This window comes from Diceros bicornis, chromosome 26, assembly GCF_020826845.1.
Source record: "Diceros bicornis minor isolate mBicDic1 chromosome 26, mDicBic1.mat.cur, whole genome shotgun sequence".
Taxonomy (NCBI): Eukaryota; Metazoa; Chordata; class Mammalia; order Perissodactyla; family Rhinocerotidae; genus Diceros; species Diceros bicornis.
Window position 1 is genome coordinate 32,721,887 of NC_080765.1, and position 14,146 is coordinate 32,736,032.

At 49.5% G+C, this 14,146-nt stretch overlaps 1 protein-coding gene across 1 annotated transcript in view; it reads right to left on the reverse strand.

Annotated features, from left to right (window-relative positions):
* Window positions 1-14,146, reverse strand: part of VPS35L (VPS35 endosomal protein sorting factor like) — a 118,566-nt gene that overhangs the window by 3,213 nt on the left and 101,207 nt on the right. The window contains exons 28-29 of the mRNA XM_058569939.1: window positions 11,713-11,878; window positions 4,093-4,211 (exon numbers count right to left, since the gene is read on the reverse strand). Of these exons, the coding sequence (XP_058425922.1) occupies window positions 4,093-4,211; window positions 11,713-11,878 (285 nt within the window). The remainder of the gene's footprint in view (window positions 1-4,092; window positions 4,212-11,712; window positions 11,879-14,146) is intronic.

Consider the following 14,146-nt stretch of genomic DNA (forward strand, 5'->3'; position numbering starts at 1 on the left):
GCAGGCTCTATGCTAATGGCTGAGCCAACGTATTCGCCACCTGCCATCCTCTCCCGAGTGAGAATTTCAAGTCTTTAGTGGAGGGGGTGAAAAGAAAACCGCCAAGGAGCAGCTCTGAAGGCAGTTGGGTGAGGGTAGCAGAGTAACAACGAAGAGACTCAGGCCCCCCCAAATTGAGCCTGCCTTGGCAACGGCCTGGACCAGGTGACAGTCACAGAAGCAGCTGAGGCGACTGAACAGCATTATTTAATCATCAAGGAGCTGGGGTCGTGCTGTGCGGTGCCCGAGCCCGCCGGCCCTGGGAGAGAGGGGGCACCTGCCTGGCATGAACTCATTAGCCGGCTGGTGGCTGCCTGCTTCAGGTTCCTTTCTGGAACCAGACAATGCGGTTCTGCTCCAATCAGGAACCTGGGCAGAGATCACCACTCGGGGTTCCAGCCCATTCTGTCGTCTTTTAAACTGGCTCTCATCTCACGTCTGGGAGACCAGGAGGGCCCGTTTTCTGCTTAGATCTAGAGGACCAAGCTAAAAGAAAATTCTATTTCAAATCCAACTAAAAGAATCCCCTCTGAGAGAGGCCCTTTAACTACATTTCATTGAAGTGGGACAGATTTTCAAAAAGTCAAACAAGGAAGACAACATCTAACTGGCTATTTCTCGGTTTTGTATCTTCTCAATAAGCATTTTTCCCTAAAAAGCTCAATTCCCCTGTGTTTTAAATGCACTGCTTATTAAAAATGAAATCATTAGAGACAGGTCTGAGGGATGAGAAAGCATGCCAGCCAATATGCAAAGACCTGGAAAACCACGCATGTGTTAGGAGAGAACCACATCAGGGCCTCAAGCCCCCTCCTCTCTCCACGGAGATTTAAATAGAAAAGAGCTTCTTTTCATTCTTTTCCTTTGAGAATTGTCATTTCCAGGAAGCTCCAAGGGTCTGGCATGGTTCCCAGCTCCACCACACCCAAACAAACAACTCCGTAAAGCTCGCGATTAAAACAGGGCTGGCTCCTGCACATGCATTCAGCGGACAATTCTGGAAGCAGAGCTGCTAATACCAGCGCCAAAAGCTGAGACACTCAAGAACGACATCAGCCCTGGGGTTTTCCAACAGCATGAAGCTTCACTCCCCAGCAGGCGGAGAGAGAGCCGGCCCCAGACTCGAGGACTCCACTCTCTGAGGCCCCCACCAGTTGTGGTCGCCCGTGCTGAATTTCACGTCGCATTGTTAAAATGAAGGCTGACGTTCCATTTCACCTTGGTCCGCCCATCTTTTTCTAATAAATGTGCATACATGGACAGACATTCTCAGTGAACGTCCCTGCTACGTATGCGAGTTGAAATATCCTAAGGAAACATTCCAGCTTTGCTGTTCTTTCAGAATTCTGTTTGAGTCATTATCACTGTCAACGCCCTCTCCCCCAAGAGAAAAAGAGCCAAACGTTAAATGAAAATAGTTCCAAATTATATGGTTCCGGGCTTTATTTTTAGGGTGAGCTTGGGGGTTCAAGGCCATGGTCACTTAGGCTGTCAGTGGCCAGCTCTGATTAGACTGGCCTGTTGCATCAGAGTGAAGAAACGCTATTTTCAAACCACACGGCCCATTTTTCTGGGATGCAACCTGTCCAACACACAGCATGGCTCTAAGAGGTCTGGGCGAGAAGCTAGAGCCAGAGCCAATGGTTTTAAGCATCAGGGAGAGGGGCGAAGAATTTTTCATGGCAGGGGGAGCAGTGGGGTTCTAACAGTGTAACAAGTGCAGGCTGAAGGTGAAGGCCTCTATTTCCCCTGGAGGGAAGAAAGGGCTCTTCCAAAAGCCACCTACACTGAGAAGAAGCTGGGTCTTTAACCCCAGAGAGCGTTTGCAAAAGGCCTCTCGGTGGGGGGAGGGGAGTTGTCTCTTCTGATACACCTGGCTGAGAAACCAGCTCCTAAAGAAACTGGGTTCTAATGCTGCCCCTTCCACGGACGGCCAAGTGCCCTCGCTGCATCAGCTCCCAGAGTTCTGCAGCCCTGCACCCAGCGGGGCCCCCAGGGTCGGGGGCACACCACACATCCTCCCTCCCATCCATCCTTCCCTGAGAGGCACCCTGCCGCAGGGCCCCCAGGGCAGAGCAGTTCTGTATTTTTCCTCTGCCCTTCAGGCAGTGCCCCTGAGCTCGGCAGAGGCCACTGCGGAATGAAGTCCAGGAAAAATCTCTGTCTCTCCAGCACCTGCTTGAAAACCCTGGGAGGATGGGAAGCCAGGACATATGCGTGTCATGCATGTGTACACCCGCAGCTATAGACTCTTCTTGTGGGTTTTGGTGGGGAGGGGGAGGAGGATACGGGCAGTGGAGGTACTGTATACAATCCTGGAAAGGACTAAGAATTAAACTTAATCCAGTTTGAGCTTATTTTATTTGGTGGGGTGGGGGCTGTAGGAGCCAAACCTAGGAATGAGAAACTCCAGGTTTGGGAAAGAGCGATCTAGGGAAGGGAAGCGATGGAGGGCTCCGGAAGGAAGGGGAGGGCCAGAAGCCGCTGGGAACCGAGCTGTCCCAAATCTGTCTTGGGTTTGGGAAAGGGAACTGAGGGGGAGGACAGTGAGAGAAAACAGGGGCCTGCCAGGATGGGATCAGGAAGGAGCCGTCAGGTTGCTTCTTGCTGGGTGGGAATAAAACAATCCAATGCTCAGAGCTTCAAGCAGACAGCTGAGCAGTAAAGAGCGAGCCCTGGCGGGGAGGGGCATGTGGAGGCAGAAAGCAAGCCAGGTTCCAGCCGAGCCGGGGAAGGACGCAGAGAAAGGTCAGGCACAGCTTTGACTCCTAAGGCCCTGCCACCCCCACCTTGACTGCACGACAGCAGTCACACAATGTCTGAACGACCAACGTTCCTGCCAAGCCTGAGACGGGGCCTCTGGGATCCATCCATCCGTCACCCACGTGTTTAGGCTGATGCTGCAAAAGTGGAGGCTGCGGTTGGCATAACTGGGGAAGGGAACCAGGCAGTTATAGATTGTACTATGTGGAAGGTGTACTGAAATCAGTCAGTCATCTAACTACATGGAGACTATGGAAAAACTGCTCTGAAAACACAAAAGATGCAACATCTGGGAGAAATCTATTTTGTGGATAAGAGCATGGGTTCTAGAAGCTTGCCTTGACCGTGTGCCGTAGCCACCACTCGAGGCTTCCGTTTCCTCGTGTAGAAAGTGTTCAGGGGCAAGAGCTGTTCCCACCTCACTGGACTGTTGTGATTTTAGATGAGATAATACGTGCAAAGTTCTCAACACCACACTTATGTACAGTAAAGGCTGGAAAAATAACCGTATGCCACTTCTGAAAAGACAAGTGGGAAGGCCCTGATGAGGAGGACAATGCAGTAATTAGAGTTCAGGCTTGGGGATCTGGGTGGGAACCCTGATGTTCTCCCACAACCAGAGGCTCTGGAGAAACCTCTCTGAGCCTCAGTTTCCTTTTCTGTCCATTGAGAACAGACACAGCACCCACACCTCACAGGGTTGATGTGGGCACTCAAAGAGCTGAGGTGTGGAGAGCACAGGCTACTATATATTCAACAAGCAGTGACTGAGCACTCGCTGTATGCCAGGCTCTGCTGGAGGTGGGGATGCTGCGGTGAGTGACACATGGACCCCAGAGACCGTCTCAGGCACAGGCAGGTCTCCAAGACTTGTCTCGAGGTCCTGAACTCCATGGAGCGTGCATTCTGGTGGGGGAGCCAGGCAACTGACAAGCAAACCTACTCACAGAGCATTTCAGCAAATGACCAAGTGTTACAGGGACGATACCGAGGGATGCAGGAGGGCCGTGGCTACTTAACACGGGGGTCAGGGCAGGCCTCTCTGAGGAGGTACTTTTGAGCTGAGACCCGAATGATGAGGAGGAGCGGCCTGGGGAACCCTGGGGAGGCGCATTGCAGGCAGAGAAAACAGCAGGAGCAAAGGCCCCGGAGCACTCGATGACCGGTCTGCACATAAACACATTCCTCACGTGAAGGAGTTTCCTTTCCAGAATGAACCAATGTCCAAGCACCGTGGAAACTTGTACATTCAGAGCGAGCGGCAGGGAGGGCATGGCAGAGGGCACCTACCTCGTCCTTGGCCAGAGTCTTCAGGTGCTCCAGGATCTGAGCCATCACCGTCTCGCACAGCTTGTTGTTTTCAGCCAGAAACTTGGAGTCCCCCCCATAGAGGCTGTCGTTGGAGTCGACTGAGGGAACAAACCAGAGCAGTGAGACATTCCCAGGCCAGGGCTGTGCTGGCCAGGGAGAGGCGGGCACGCAGCACATGCTGTCAGCAGATGGCAGGGAATCACAGCAGGGCAGGTGGAAACAGCCAGAACTTCCCACTGGGCTTGGGGCCTTGGGAATCACAGAGAAAACACCCGGCCTTCTGGACAGTGGGAGCCAGAGACCAGGGGTGTGGAAGTCATGCCCCCTGCGGCCCAGGCGTGGACAGGCAGCGAGCACACAGTGACCATCAGAGCAGCTGCCCATACTGAGTGTCCCCTGGGTGCTGGGCACTGGGCTGTGCCTTTGCACGCATTACTGTGGAGTCCTCATAACCAGCACGTGAAAGAGATGACATCAACATCCCCTTTGATGGGTGGGGAAACTGAGGCCCAGAGGTGGTCGCAGCTAGGCCCCAAAACCGGAAGTCTCATTCCGAAGCCTAAGCTGTCAAGCACTGCGCCCACTGCCTGCCCTGTCACCCTCCTCAAAACGCCCGCAGATGGACCGTAACGTTCTCTCTCTCCACTCGCCAACCTGCATCCCTCTGACAACGTCTCTCGCCAAAAGGTCCCTTGCTCTCTGCCTGGGCACCTCCTGTGACAGCCACTGCCTAGAGTTAGACCAGCCAGCAAGGAGAGCCCGGCCTTGACCTCCCTCCCTCCTTCCTTCCTATAGACCGACCCTCGCACCAAGCGTGATCTGCTCCGGGTGAGGAGGGAGAGAGCCCACACCGGGTGCTGTTCTGCCCTTTGCTTTTGTCACGTAATGATATACTCGGTGCTATTTCCGTATCAGCATATACAGACCTGCTGCTCTGGAACAGCTGAACGGTACTCTGCCGGAGGATGGACCAGAGGGGATGTAGCTGTCCCTACCACAACACTTCCGTTGTTTCTTTTCTTTTCTTTTATGGTTTTTTTGGGGGGCGGGGGACAGGGCCAGGCTGCTGCAAAGTCTTAGAGCCCGTAATGAAACCACTACTACTGCCTTGCAGAGTCGATTCGCTCCCTCCACACCGACATGAGCTCACACCCCTTTTCTCGCCAGATCCTTTTTTAGCTGCTTTCACCCCAACTCCCAAATGCTGACTTGTACGTGGCAGAGCATAGTTTTTGAACCTGGTATGAAGAAGCGGCGCTCTCTCGCAGGAGGAGCCCAATTCAGTGGAGCACCCGCAGTACTAAGTGGTCAAGAGGAGGCAGCTTCTCATCGGGCAGAGGCCTAACATCTGGGCCCCTGTCCCAGGTGCAGTGGCATCTGATAAACCAGCGGCCGTGCTGGTGCCGCGGAGGGTCTGGCTGTGCACACGTGGCCACAGGCACACAGTGCTAATCCAGTTTGTGGTTTAGGGACACTTTTAATAAACCGGGTTCAGTTTAGCTTATCTGCTGGAATGTAATTTGCTGTGCTCTTCTCGGCCCAATTAAAGAGCATTCATCACTGTCCCTATCTAAGAATATGGTCTCCTTAGAAGAGAAGATATTTATGAGAACACAGTCAGGCCTGTGACATTGTGTAATGCAAACAAGCGGTGACAGCACAAGCAAGGGACAAATGGCATGTGGTTTAGCTTGCAGACGAGTGAGCCCCAGAGTGAGAGCCACACTGCACAGCCCCATCGTGGTGAAAGTCACAAGCTGTCCATCAGTGTCTGCATAGAAATACTCATCACACCATTGGCGACAAGCTACCGAACCAGGGGATCATGTTCCACAGACACTGGCCACGAAGACAAGAAAAGCCAAGGCACAACGTGCAGGGATGGCTCTGAGCTTCTAAGAAAGTGACTTCCTATCAGGGTCACTAGTAGGAAAACTGGCAAATACATCAATATCAATGCATCAGAAATACGTTTGTCTGGCCTATAATTTTATGAAAAAGAAAAAGTTTGACTTCACTAATAATCAAAGAACAGAAAACTAAAACCACAGAACTTTCTTTTTAAATCACCTATCAGATTCACAAAGGTGAGAAAGAATGATAATATGTGGTTCTGATGTAGGTCTGGGAAAACTATTGGTGGGAATCTCATAGTTTAGAAATAGGTAAGAAAAGCCTAAAAAATGTCTAGTATGACTTCGCACCCATTAGGATGGCTATTATTAAAAAAAAAAGGAAAACAAGAAGTGTCGATGAACATGTGGTGAAATTGGAATCCTTGTGCACTGTTGGTGGGAATATAAAATGGTGCAGCTGCTGTGGAAAAGTTTGGTGGTTCCCCGAAAAGTTAAATATACAACTACCATATGATGCAGCAATTCCAATATAGGTATATGCCCAAAGGAATTGAAAGCAGAGACTCAAACAGACACTTGTATAAGAATGTTCACAGCAGCATTATTCACAATAGCCAAAAGGTGGAAACAACCCAAGTGTCCATTGACAGATGAATGGATAAACAAAATGTGGTATATCTACACAATGGAATATTATTCAGTCATGAAAAAGAATGAAATTCTGATACATGTTACAACAGGGATGAACCTTTAAAGTATTATGATAAGTGAAATATGCCAGACACAAAGGACAAATATTGTATGATTCCATTTCTATGAGGTACCAAGAACAGACAAATTCATAGAGACAGAAAGTAGAACAGAGGTCACCAGAGGCTAGGGGGAGGGGAGAATGGGAAGTTATTGTTTATTGGGTACAGTTTGTTTGGGATGATGAAAAAATTCTGGAAACGAATAGTGGTGATGGTTGCATAACATTGTGAATATACTTGATAAAACTGAATTATGCACTTAAAAGTAATTATTTTAAACTAGTAAACTGTATGTTATACATATTTTTTCACTATGTATATTTTACCAATAAAAAAATGTAAAAAAAAAAAAGTCTTCGTAGAAAAGAAGTCCACATCTTTGACTTGGGAAAACCACTCTAAGGGATTTATCCCAAGAAAATAATCCAACCGACGCACAAAGATGCATGTGCGTGATGTTGATTGTTTCATTATAAATAACAATGTTCATTATATGTTCAATGTATGTTCATTATAAACTGTTGTTTATAATGGTGAGAGGAAAAGCAATGTAAATGTCTATCAGCAGTTTTGACTAAATGCTCTGTGGTGCAGCATTAAATAAAATACTATGAAGACAATAAAAGCATATGATCTATAGGGGTTAACTACCATCTACTCCACTATAGCACTGCTACAATATACTATTACTGAAAGATAGTTACAAAATATATTAATAAAAAAAGTGACAAAACAGTATACATAGTAGAGCCCCTACATATGTAGCACACAACACATATTATATCCATATCTTTCCTAATTACCAATTTTTTTAATTTAAAAAATATTTCATTATTTTACATATTTCCTGTAATCTCTCTTGAATCTTTTTGGGGAATGGGACAGGTATAAGCATATAGTAACTAACTGATAAGATAATTTCAGGGATGCTTTATGTACATTTCTGGTTGGTATTTCAAAAATAATAACTCCTCATTCTTCTTTTTCTCCCAGCTTTTTATTTTGAAAAATGTCAAGGCTATAGAAAAGGAGGAAAAACAGCACATTGAATACCTGCCTAACTCTCACCTAGAATCACCAGTTGTTTCCATTTGCTACTTCTGTGCAAGCTCTCTCTACAGCACACACACATACAGACATATATACACAGAATTTTTCTTGGCTGAACATCTGTAAGCCGGCTGCAGACACACTGCCTGAGAATGAGAACAGCTGGTCTCCTTGCTCCAGCCTCTCTGTCCGCAGGTCGCCTCTGATCACCTCTGCACTGCCTGTTTATGCAGACTCTTCCGGGGAGACTTTCCCAGGCCAGCTGCTGACTTCGCAACTGCTCCTCTGACACCAGGTTGGTAGTGAACAGCCCTGGGCCACCGGGTCCATCCCGGGGTTCCTACGACAGCTCTGGCTCTGGCTGCTGTGTCGTGACTGCTATCCACCACGCAGAAGATGACAGTTATTCTTTTAAAAGCCAAAGAATAATGTGATTCGGCCATTTACCACCCCCTGATGTTGCAGGCGGCAAGCTGCAGCTGGTGAAAGAATTTCTCACGTCTACTGCTGAGGACCAGGATGGTTCCCGGCATGAACGCCCAGTCTCACTGCGGGTTGGAATCTACTCTCGGTTGGATCAGCCTCAGCACTGGAGGAAAGACACGGTCAGGACCACCGGTGGCCAACCACCCAAGCTGCAGGCTTCCTGACCGGAGGGGCCCGAGCTGTGTTCAGAGCAGGCTGCTCACTTGCTCGCTTGCGTGCATGCACGCGTGCACACACTCACACACAGCACCTAGTGGATGAGGGCCTGCTCTGCACCAGGTTCTGGGCTAGGAGCTGGGGACCCAGTGGGAACAAGACCAACCTGGTGCCTGCCCTCGCGGAGCTCACAGTCTATCAGGAGACGGACACGCCAATAGGTCATCGCGGTAGTGTGTGCTGACTGTCGGGAGGGGCGGTATGGGGGTTACAGGATCCTAACCCCCACGTGGGGTTATGGGATCCAGGCTTGGGATGGAATTCTGGAATTGGTGAGATCCAGGCTGAGCCTGACAGGTTGAATTCACCAGAGGAAGTGGACAAGGGAGTCAGCAGGGGGGAAACGAGTCTCCATGCTAAGACTCGGTGGTGACGGAGGGAGGGAGCAGCAGGTGAATTTGAGAATTAGGAGGAAGGTGGCCAGGCTGGAGAGTGCAGTGCGCCTGAGAGTCCACACGTGGCGCTCACGACGGGAGAAATGACAGCCCAGGCAAATGGCCACTAAAAATAGCCCACGATCCCTGCATCTGTCTGGCGCTGGGGTCACAAGGCCGAATGTTTCAAGGGCCAGGCAGGTGACGTGGAGGAGTAAGGGGCTACGCTGGCTTCCCAGAGCATCCGGGGTTTTGCTCTTCCCATCAGATACACGCTATCTGCAGAGTAAATAAACCAACATTCCGTGTAGGGAACATCTTCCCTCCACATCACACACGCTCTCGCACGCTCGCATGAAAGCACAGGATTTACTGCTCCAGGTAATTTCAGAACGTTCTCTTCTTATTAATCTGCAAAGACAGCAGCCAAGGCATCCTTTGTAAATGCACAAAATATTTGACTCCAGTCTTGCAGAAGTTCTAACCCGTGTGAACACCGTCTAAAAGGCTGCCTAGAATAAGAAGGGATGGGAAAATGGAAGCCCAGCCGCTGCAGAGCCTCCCGCGGCCCCCTGGGCCTCTCTCCCACTGAGACAACTGGCAGGTCACAATCGTGCATCCAGAGTAAACACAGCTGGACCAAAAAGAAGGAACAGAAATCCCATCCTTCTGTTTTCATCTCTGAAAGCTAGAAAACTCGTCTCCCGCCGATCAAACATAGCTGGACTCCCTCTGCTGGCACTCTGGCTCCCACAGTCGGCCCTGGCTGTATGGTGTAGACTGAGGATCAAGTGAATCTGCCTGAGGAAGAGATGAGAGAGGAGACGGCAGGAGAGAGGAAAGGGCTTGCTCCTCTGACAGAGCCTATGGTTTACAGACCCACTTCCACATCGGTGTCTGGTCCTCAAAGGTTTCTCTACTGTTGAGAGCCCTCAATGTGCCCTTCAGAAAAGAGGAAATAAGAATGCCAACAAATTTAGGGAAAGGTGCTCAACCTCATTAGCCATCAGAGAAATGCAAGTTACACCCATCAGAATAGCCAAAATGAAAAAGACTGACCACACCAAGGGCAGATGGAACTCTCATTCACGCCAGGTGGGAGTTCAATTGGTATAACCATTTTGGAAAACAGTGAGGCTGTATCTACCAAAGCTAAACATAAGCAAATCCAATGAAATCCAGCAATTCTACCCTGAGGCAGATACCCAACAGAAATGTACACCAAGAATTACATATTCAGGAACGTTCATAGCAGCACTACTCATAATAGCCCAGAGCTGGAATTGGAAACATGCAAATGTCCATCCATAAGGTAACGAATAAATTCTAGTGTATTCACACAATGGAATACTATACAGCAATGCAAAAGGATGGACCACAGCTACACACAACAACATAGAAAAATCTCCCAACCATAATACTGAGTGAAAGAAGCCAGATACCAAAGAACACTTGCTAAATGAGTCCAGCGTAGTCAAAATAAAATACTGGCAAACTAATTTGCTAAACTAAATTGGCAAACTAAATGCTAGAAGTCAGGCACGTGGGGGACCTTTAGAGGGGAAAGTGGTGGTGCTGACTGGAAGTGGGCACACAAGGGACTTCTGGGGAACCAGTGATGTTTGATTTCTTTTCTGGGTGGTAGTTACCTGGGTGTGTCCCCTTTGTGATCAGTCACTGCGCTTTACAGTTTACTGTCTGTACGTAATAGGTTATGCTTTAATTAAAACATTGTTATTTTGTAATCAAGGAGGCAGCATAACGTATGTCCTACAGTTCCGAGTGTGAATTCCACTTCCATCGCTAACTGGCCGTGAGCCCTTGAAACCATGTGGTTGGTAAACCCTGTTGTCTTTTTGAGTCTCCCTTGTGGGTAACGTGGGGACACGAATGCCTGTCCTCGTTGTGATGCTGTAAGGATTAAAGGAGAAGGAGGCCCGCAGAGTCTGGTGCAGCCCCTGGCACGCAGGAGGAGCTCAGATCATGGGAGCTATCATCCTCAATATTAACCAGCCTCCCTAAGGTACATCTTTACCATCAGCCCCCAAAGGCCAGCTAGAGAAAGCCTCTGAGAGTTATGACAGAAGGTCACCTCTTGGCACTGCAGATTTGTTCCCTGAAATTTCCAAGTGTAGAGAGCGTTGCTTAAACCCTAAAGTATACGATTACTGGCCAAAGCACTTTTAACAATAGGGCCATTTTTTGGAAATCAAAAATTGGAACTGAGGGTGTGACATGCAGGGGGATGCTTAGGCTCAGCGGGGAGAGGTCTGGAATGGGGACTGTCCCGTGTTACCTACAGGACACGAGGAGGCTGCTCCCAAACTCGCAGCAGCAAATTCAAAATGGCTGGTGGGACGCGGGGGAACAAGGCCATGTCCTTCCTCCCGAGCCCCTGATCTAAGGGCTCACGAGCCTCAGCATCATCTGAGAACCAGGGAAAAAGACCCAGGCCAGGGTCCCACCTGCGCGTAGGAATAGGCCTGGGGTGAAGCCCATGCACGAGTATATTTCACCATCTTTCTAGGTTATTCTGTAGCACACCAAAGAGAGCACCCATCCAAAAGAGCTTCTCCGAGCTCGTCTGATGGTCAAAATGACCTTGGATGCTAGTTAAAAACATACATTCTCCGGGCTCTTCCTGGGGATTCTAACTGAGAAGGATTGAGCAGGATGGGGCTCAGGAATCTGTATTCTGAAGAGCTGCCCCAGGTAATGTTTACACTGGAAAATTCAGCGAGACCCTGGACCAGAAGTTCATGGTAGTAAAACATAAGGGGGTTTAAATCAAAGAGAAAGGAATAAACCTCATTTGACTTCCATGAGATTCAGGCACCGTGGGGTCTGTGAGGGGGACCCTGCTACCTTTGTCTATGTGGTAGAGATAGGTCTCCTGACTCATGGCAGACAGCAGGTGCAGGACGCAGGTGTAGAGGCGGATTTTATCATCACTGCTGTCCTCCCAGGTGTAGTCCTGGATCACGTTGAGAAGCTCTCGAACAAGAAACAGGACCCCATGTTCAGGATGATCCTGGTGGAGAACCAAAAAAGGATAAATAATCCTAGACATGAAGCAGGAGAAAAAACATATCAAGACAGCAACCCAGGTCCCTCCCTCTACGGCTGTAGGGAAATTAAAGTGCCAGCTACGGTTAAACGCACAGAGAAAAATGACTAACCGTGAGTAATCCCACTAATCAGCACACAGACGAGCTTTGAGACCATCCCTTTTTGGGTCTGAGGGATGATAAAGCAAAGTTACCTGTCAGCTTAATGGCCTGTTTCCAAAATTACAATCTTGTTTTTACATGCATAGCAGTAAAAAGTCCTGTTCCTCAAACTACAAAAGCAAGATTGCGGGTCTCGTAGCAGATGGAACGGTAGAAGCCACCTACCTCGAGTAAGCCCCCACACGATCACTGTCACCACCAAAGGCACCGACTTTAAATACAGCCTCACTCTTTAGGGCGTTCCACAACATTAACTGCTAAATTGAGGACGCTCTCTTGGGGGAGGAAAAACCCAAGAGACAGAGTTTGTTTACAACAGTGTTTCTCAGATGCTAAACTGAATAGAAAAAGAATGCTGGGATGCAAACTAGTCAGCGGCTTTGATTCCATTCCAAAAAGGTATATGGGATCATGTGGCTCCCTGCTTAACCCTCTGCAAAGACGTCTCCCCCCACTGTGGATAAATGCCCACCTCCTGCCCCACTGCCTCACCTACCTGTCCTGTGCACCTTGCCCTCACTCACTCTAGCCACACCTTTACAGCTCCCGGGACCAGCTGGACCGCTCACGGTCCTGGCAGGACAAAGGGCACTCTCACATGGTTAAATGAGGATGGTTTAATGAAGGATTATTTATAAACACGTGCGCAGGGTGAAGGGACCTAGCGAGGAAGGGTGAGGCACCCAGGGCCTGGCGACAGAGGGAAGCTGTCACCACCATCGGGCTGACAGCACACAGTGGGAGCGGCGTTACTGGAACATGCAAGACCAGCAGCTGGAGGAGCTGTGGCCTTGGGGGGAGGAACAAAGCCGTGCCAAACCATGGCCCCGCGATCGTGGGGGGTAACTACCCCACCCTCGCTCTCCTCCTGCCCTCCAATCCGCCATCGGTACCTCATGCCGGCTGAACTAGCTGGAAGCCAGAAGGAAGCAAACCCAGGTGAGGCAGTCCCCAGAGGCCTGTCTCCCACACAGATCAGACGGAAGGGAGAGGATGCTCCGGGGGGCAGCTCACGTGCCAAGAATGTTCTGGCCTCCTGGCCCTACTGTTCCCTCTGACTGGAATCTTCATCTGCAAGACTTGGCCAGACTGGCTCCTTGACAGCCTCCAGATCTCATCTACATGTTGGCTCCCCCACAAGGCTTCCCTGACCTGCCCTCCAGGGCCCCCCACCCCTCCCCCAGTTTCTCTTTATCACAAATCATCCCGTCTTATTGTTTCGGAGCCGTTCTCACCTTCTGAAGCGATTTTATTTATTCCCTCAGAGAACCACCCAACAATCTCTCTTGGTTTATCTGTTCTCTCTCTTTTTCACCCTTGCCTATAACCTCCAGGAGGACAGGTACTTTCTCTGTCATGTTTGCCAACACTACACTGCCAGCACTGCCCGGGGAACACACTGCAACAGTGCCCGTCCCTGCCCCTTTCTGGGACAGAGCTGGCCACACGGCAGGCACCTGGTAAATAATGCCAACTGGGTTACATCTTTTGAAACTTGCTATGTGCCAGGGACTGAGGTGGCTACAAAACAAGTAACAACAGCCAACTTTTCTGGAAGCTATCGGAGCTACCAGAGCTCGTCTATGTTCCAGGAAGATACTATTATCCACCCCCTGACCCCCACTTCACAGATGGGAAATGAGCCACAGAGAGCTAAGTGAGCTGACGTCACACTGCTGGTACATGCAGGAACCAGGGTTTGAGCCCCGGTAGGCTGGCTCCAGAGCAGACATTCCTAACTATTCATACTCTATTTATACTGCCTCTCTGCTGATAAGTTAGGCACGCCTCTGACTTTATGGAGCTGGCTAACCGGGGGAAGGTGTACATGGAGTCAACTATTTTGAATACACGCACGGAGTCTGAGAAGCATTATAAGCAAGGTGGGTGGGAATTAACAGCCACCCAACCCAACATGCGTATATACAGCAGTAATCCCTCCAGTGGGTGAGAATGGGGGTGGAGGGGTGTGCGATGTTTTGTACAGCTGTTAACATCCCCAGGAATTGCTGTTATGATATCAGCAAGGAAGAGGACACGTGATGCTCAAGTCTTAATGCTCACACTGT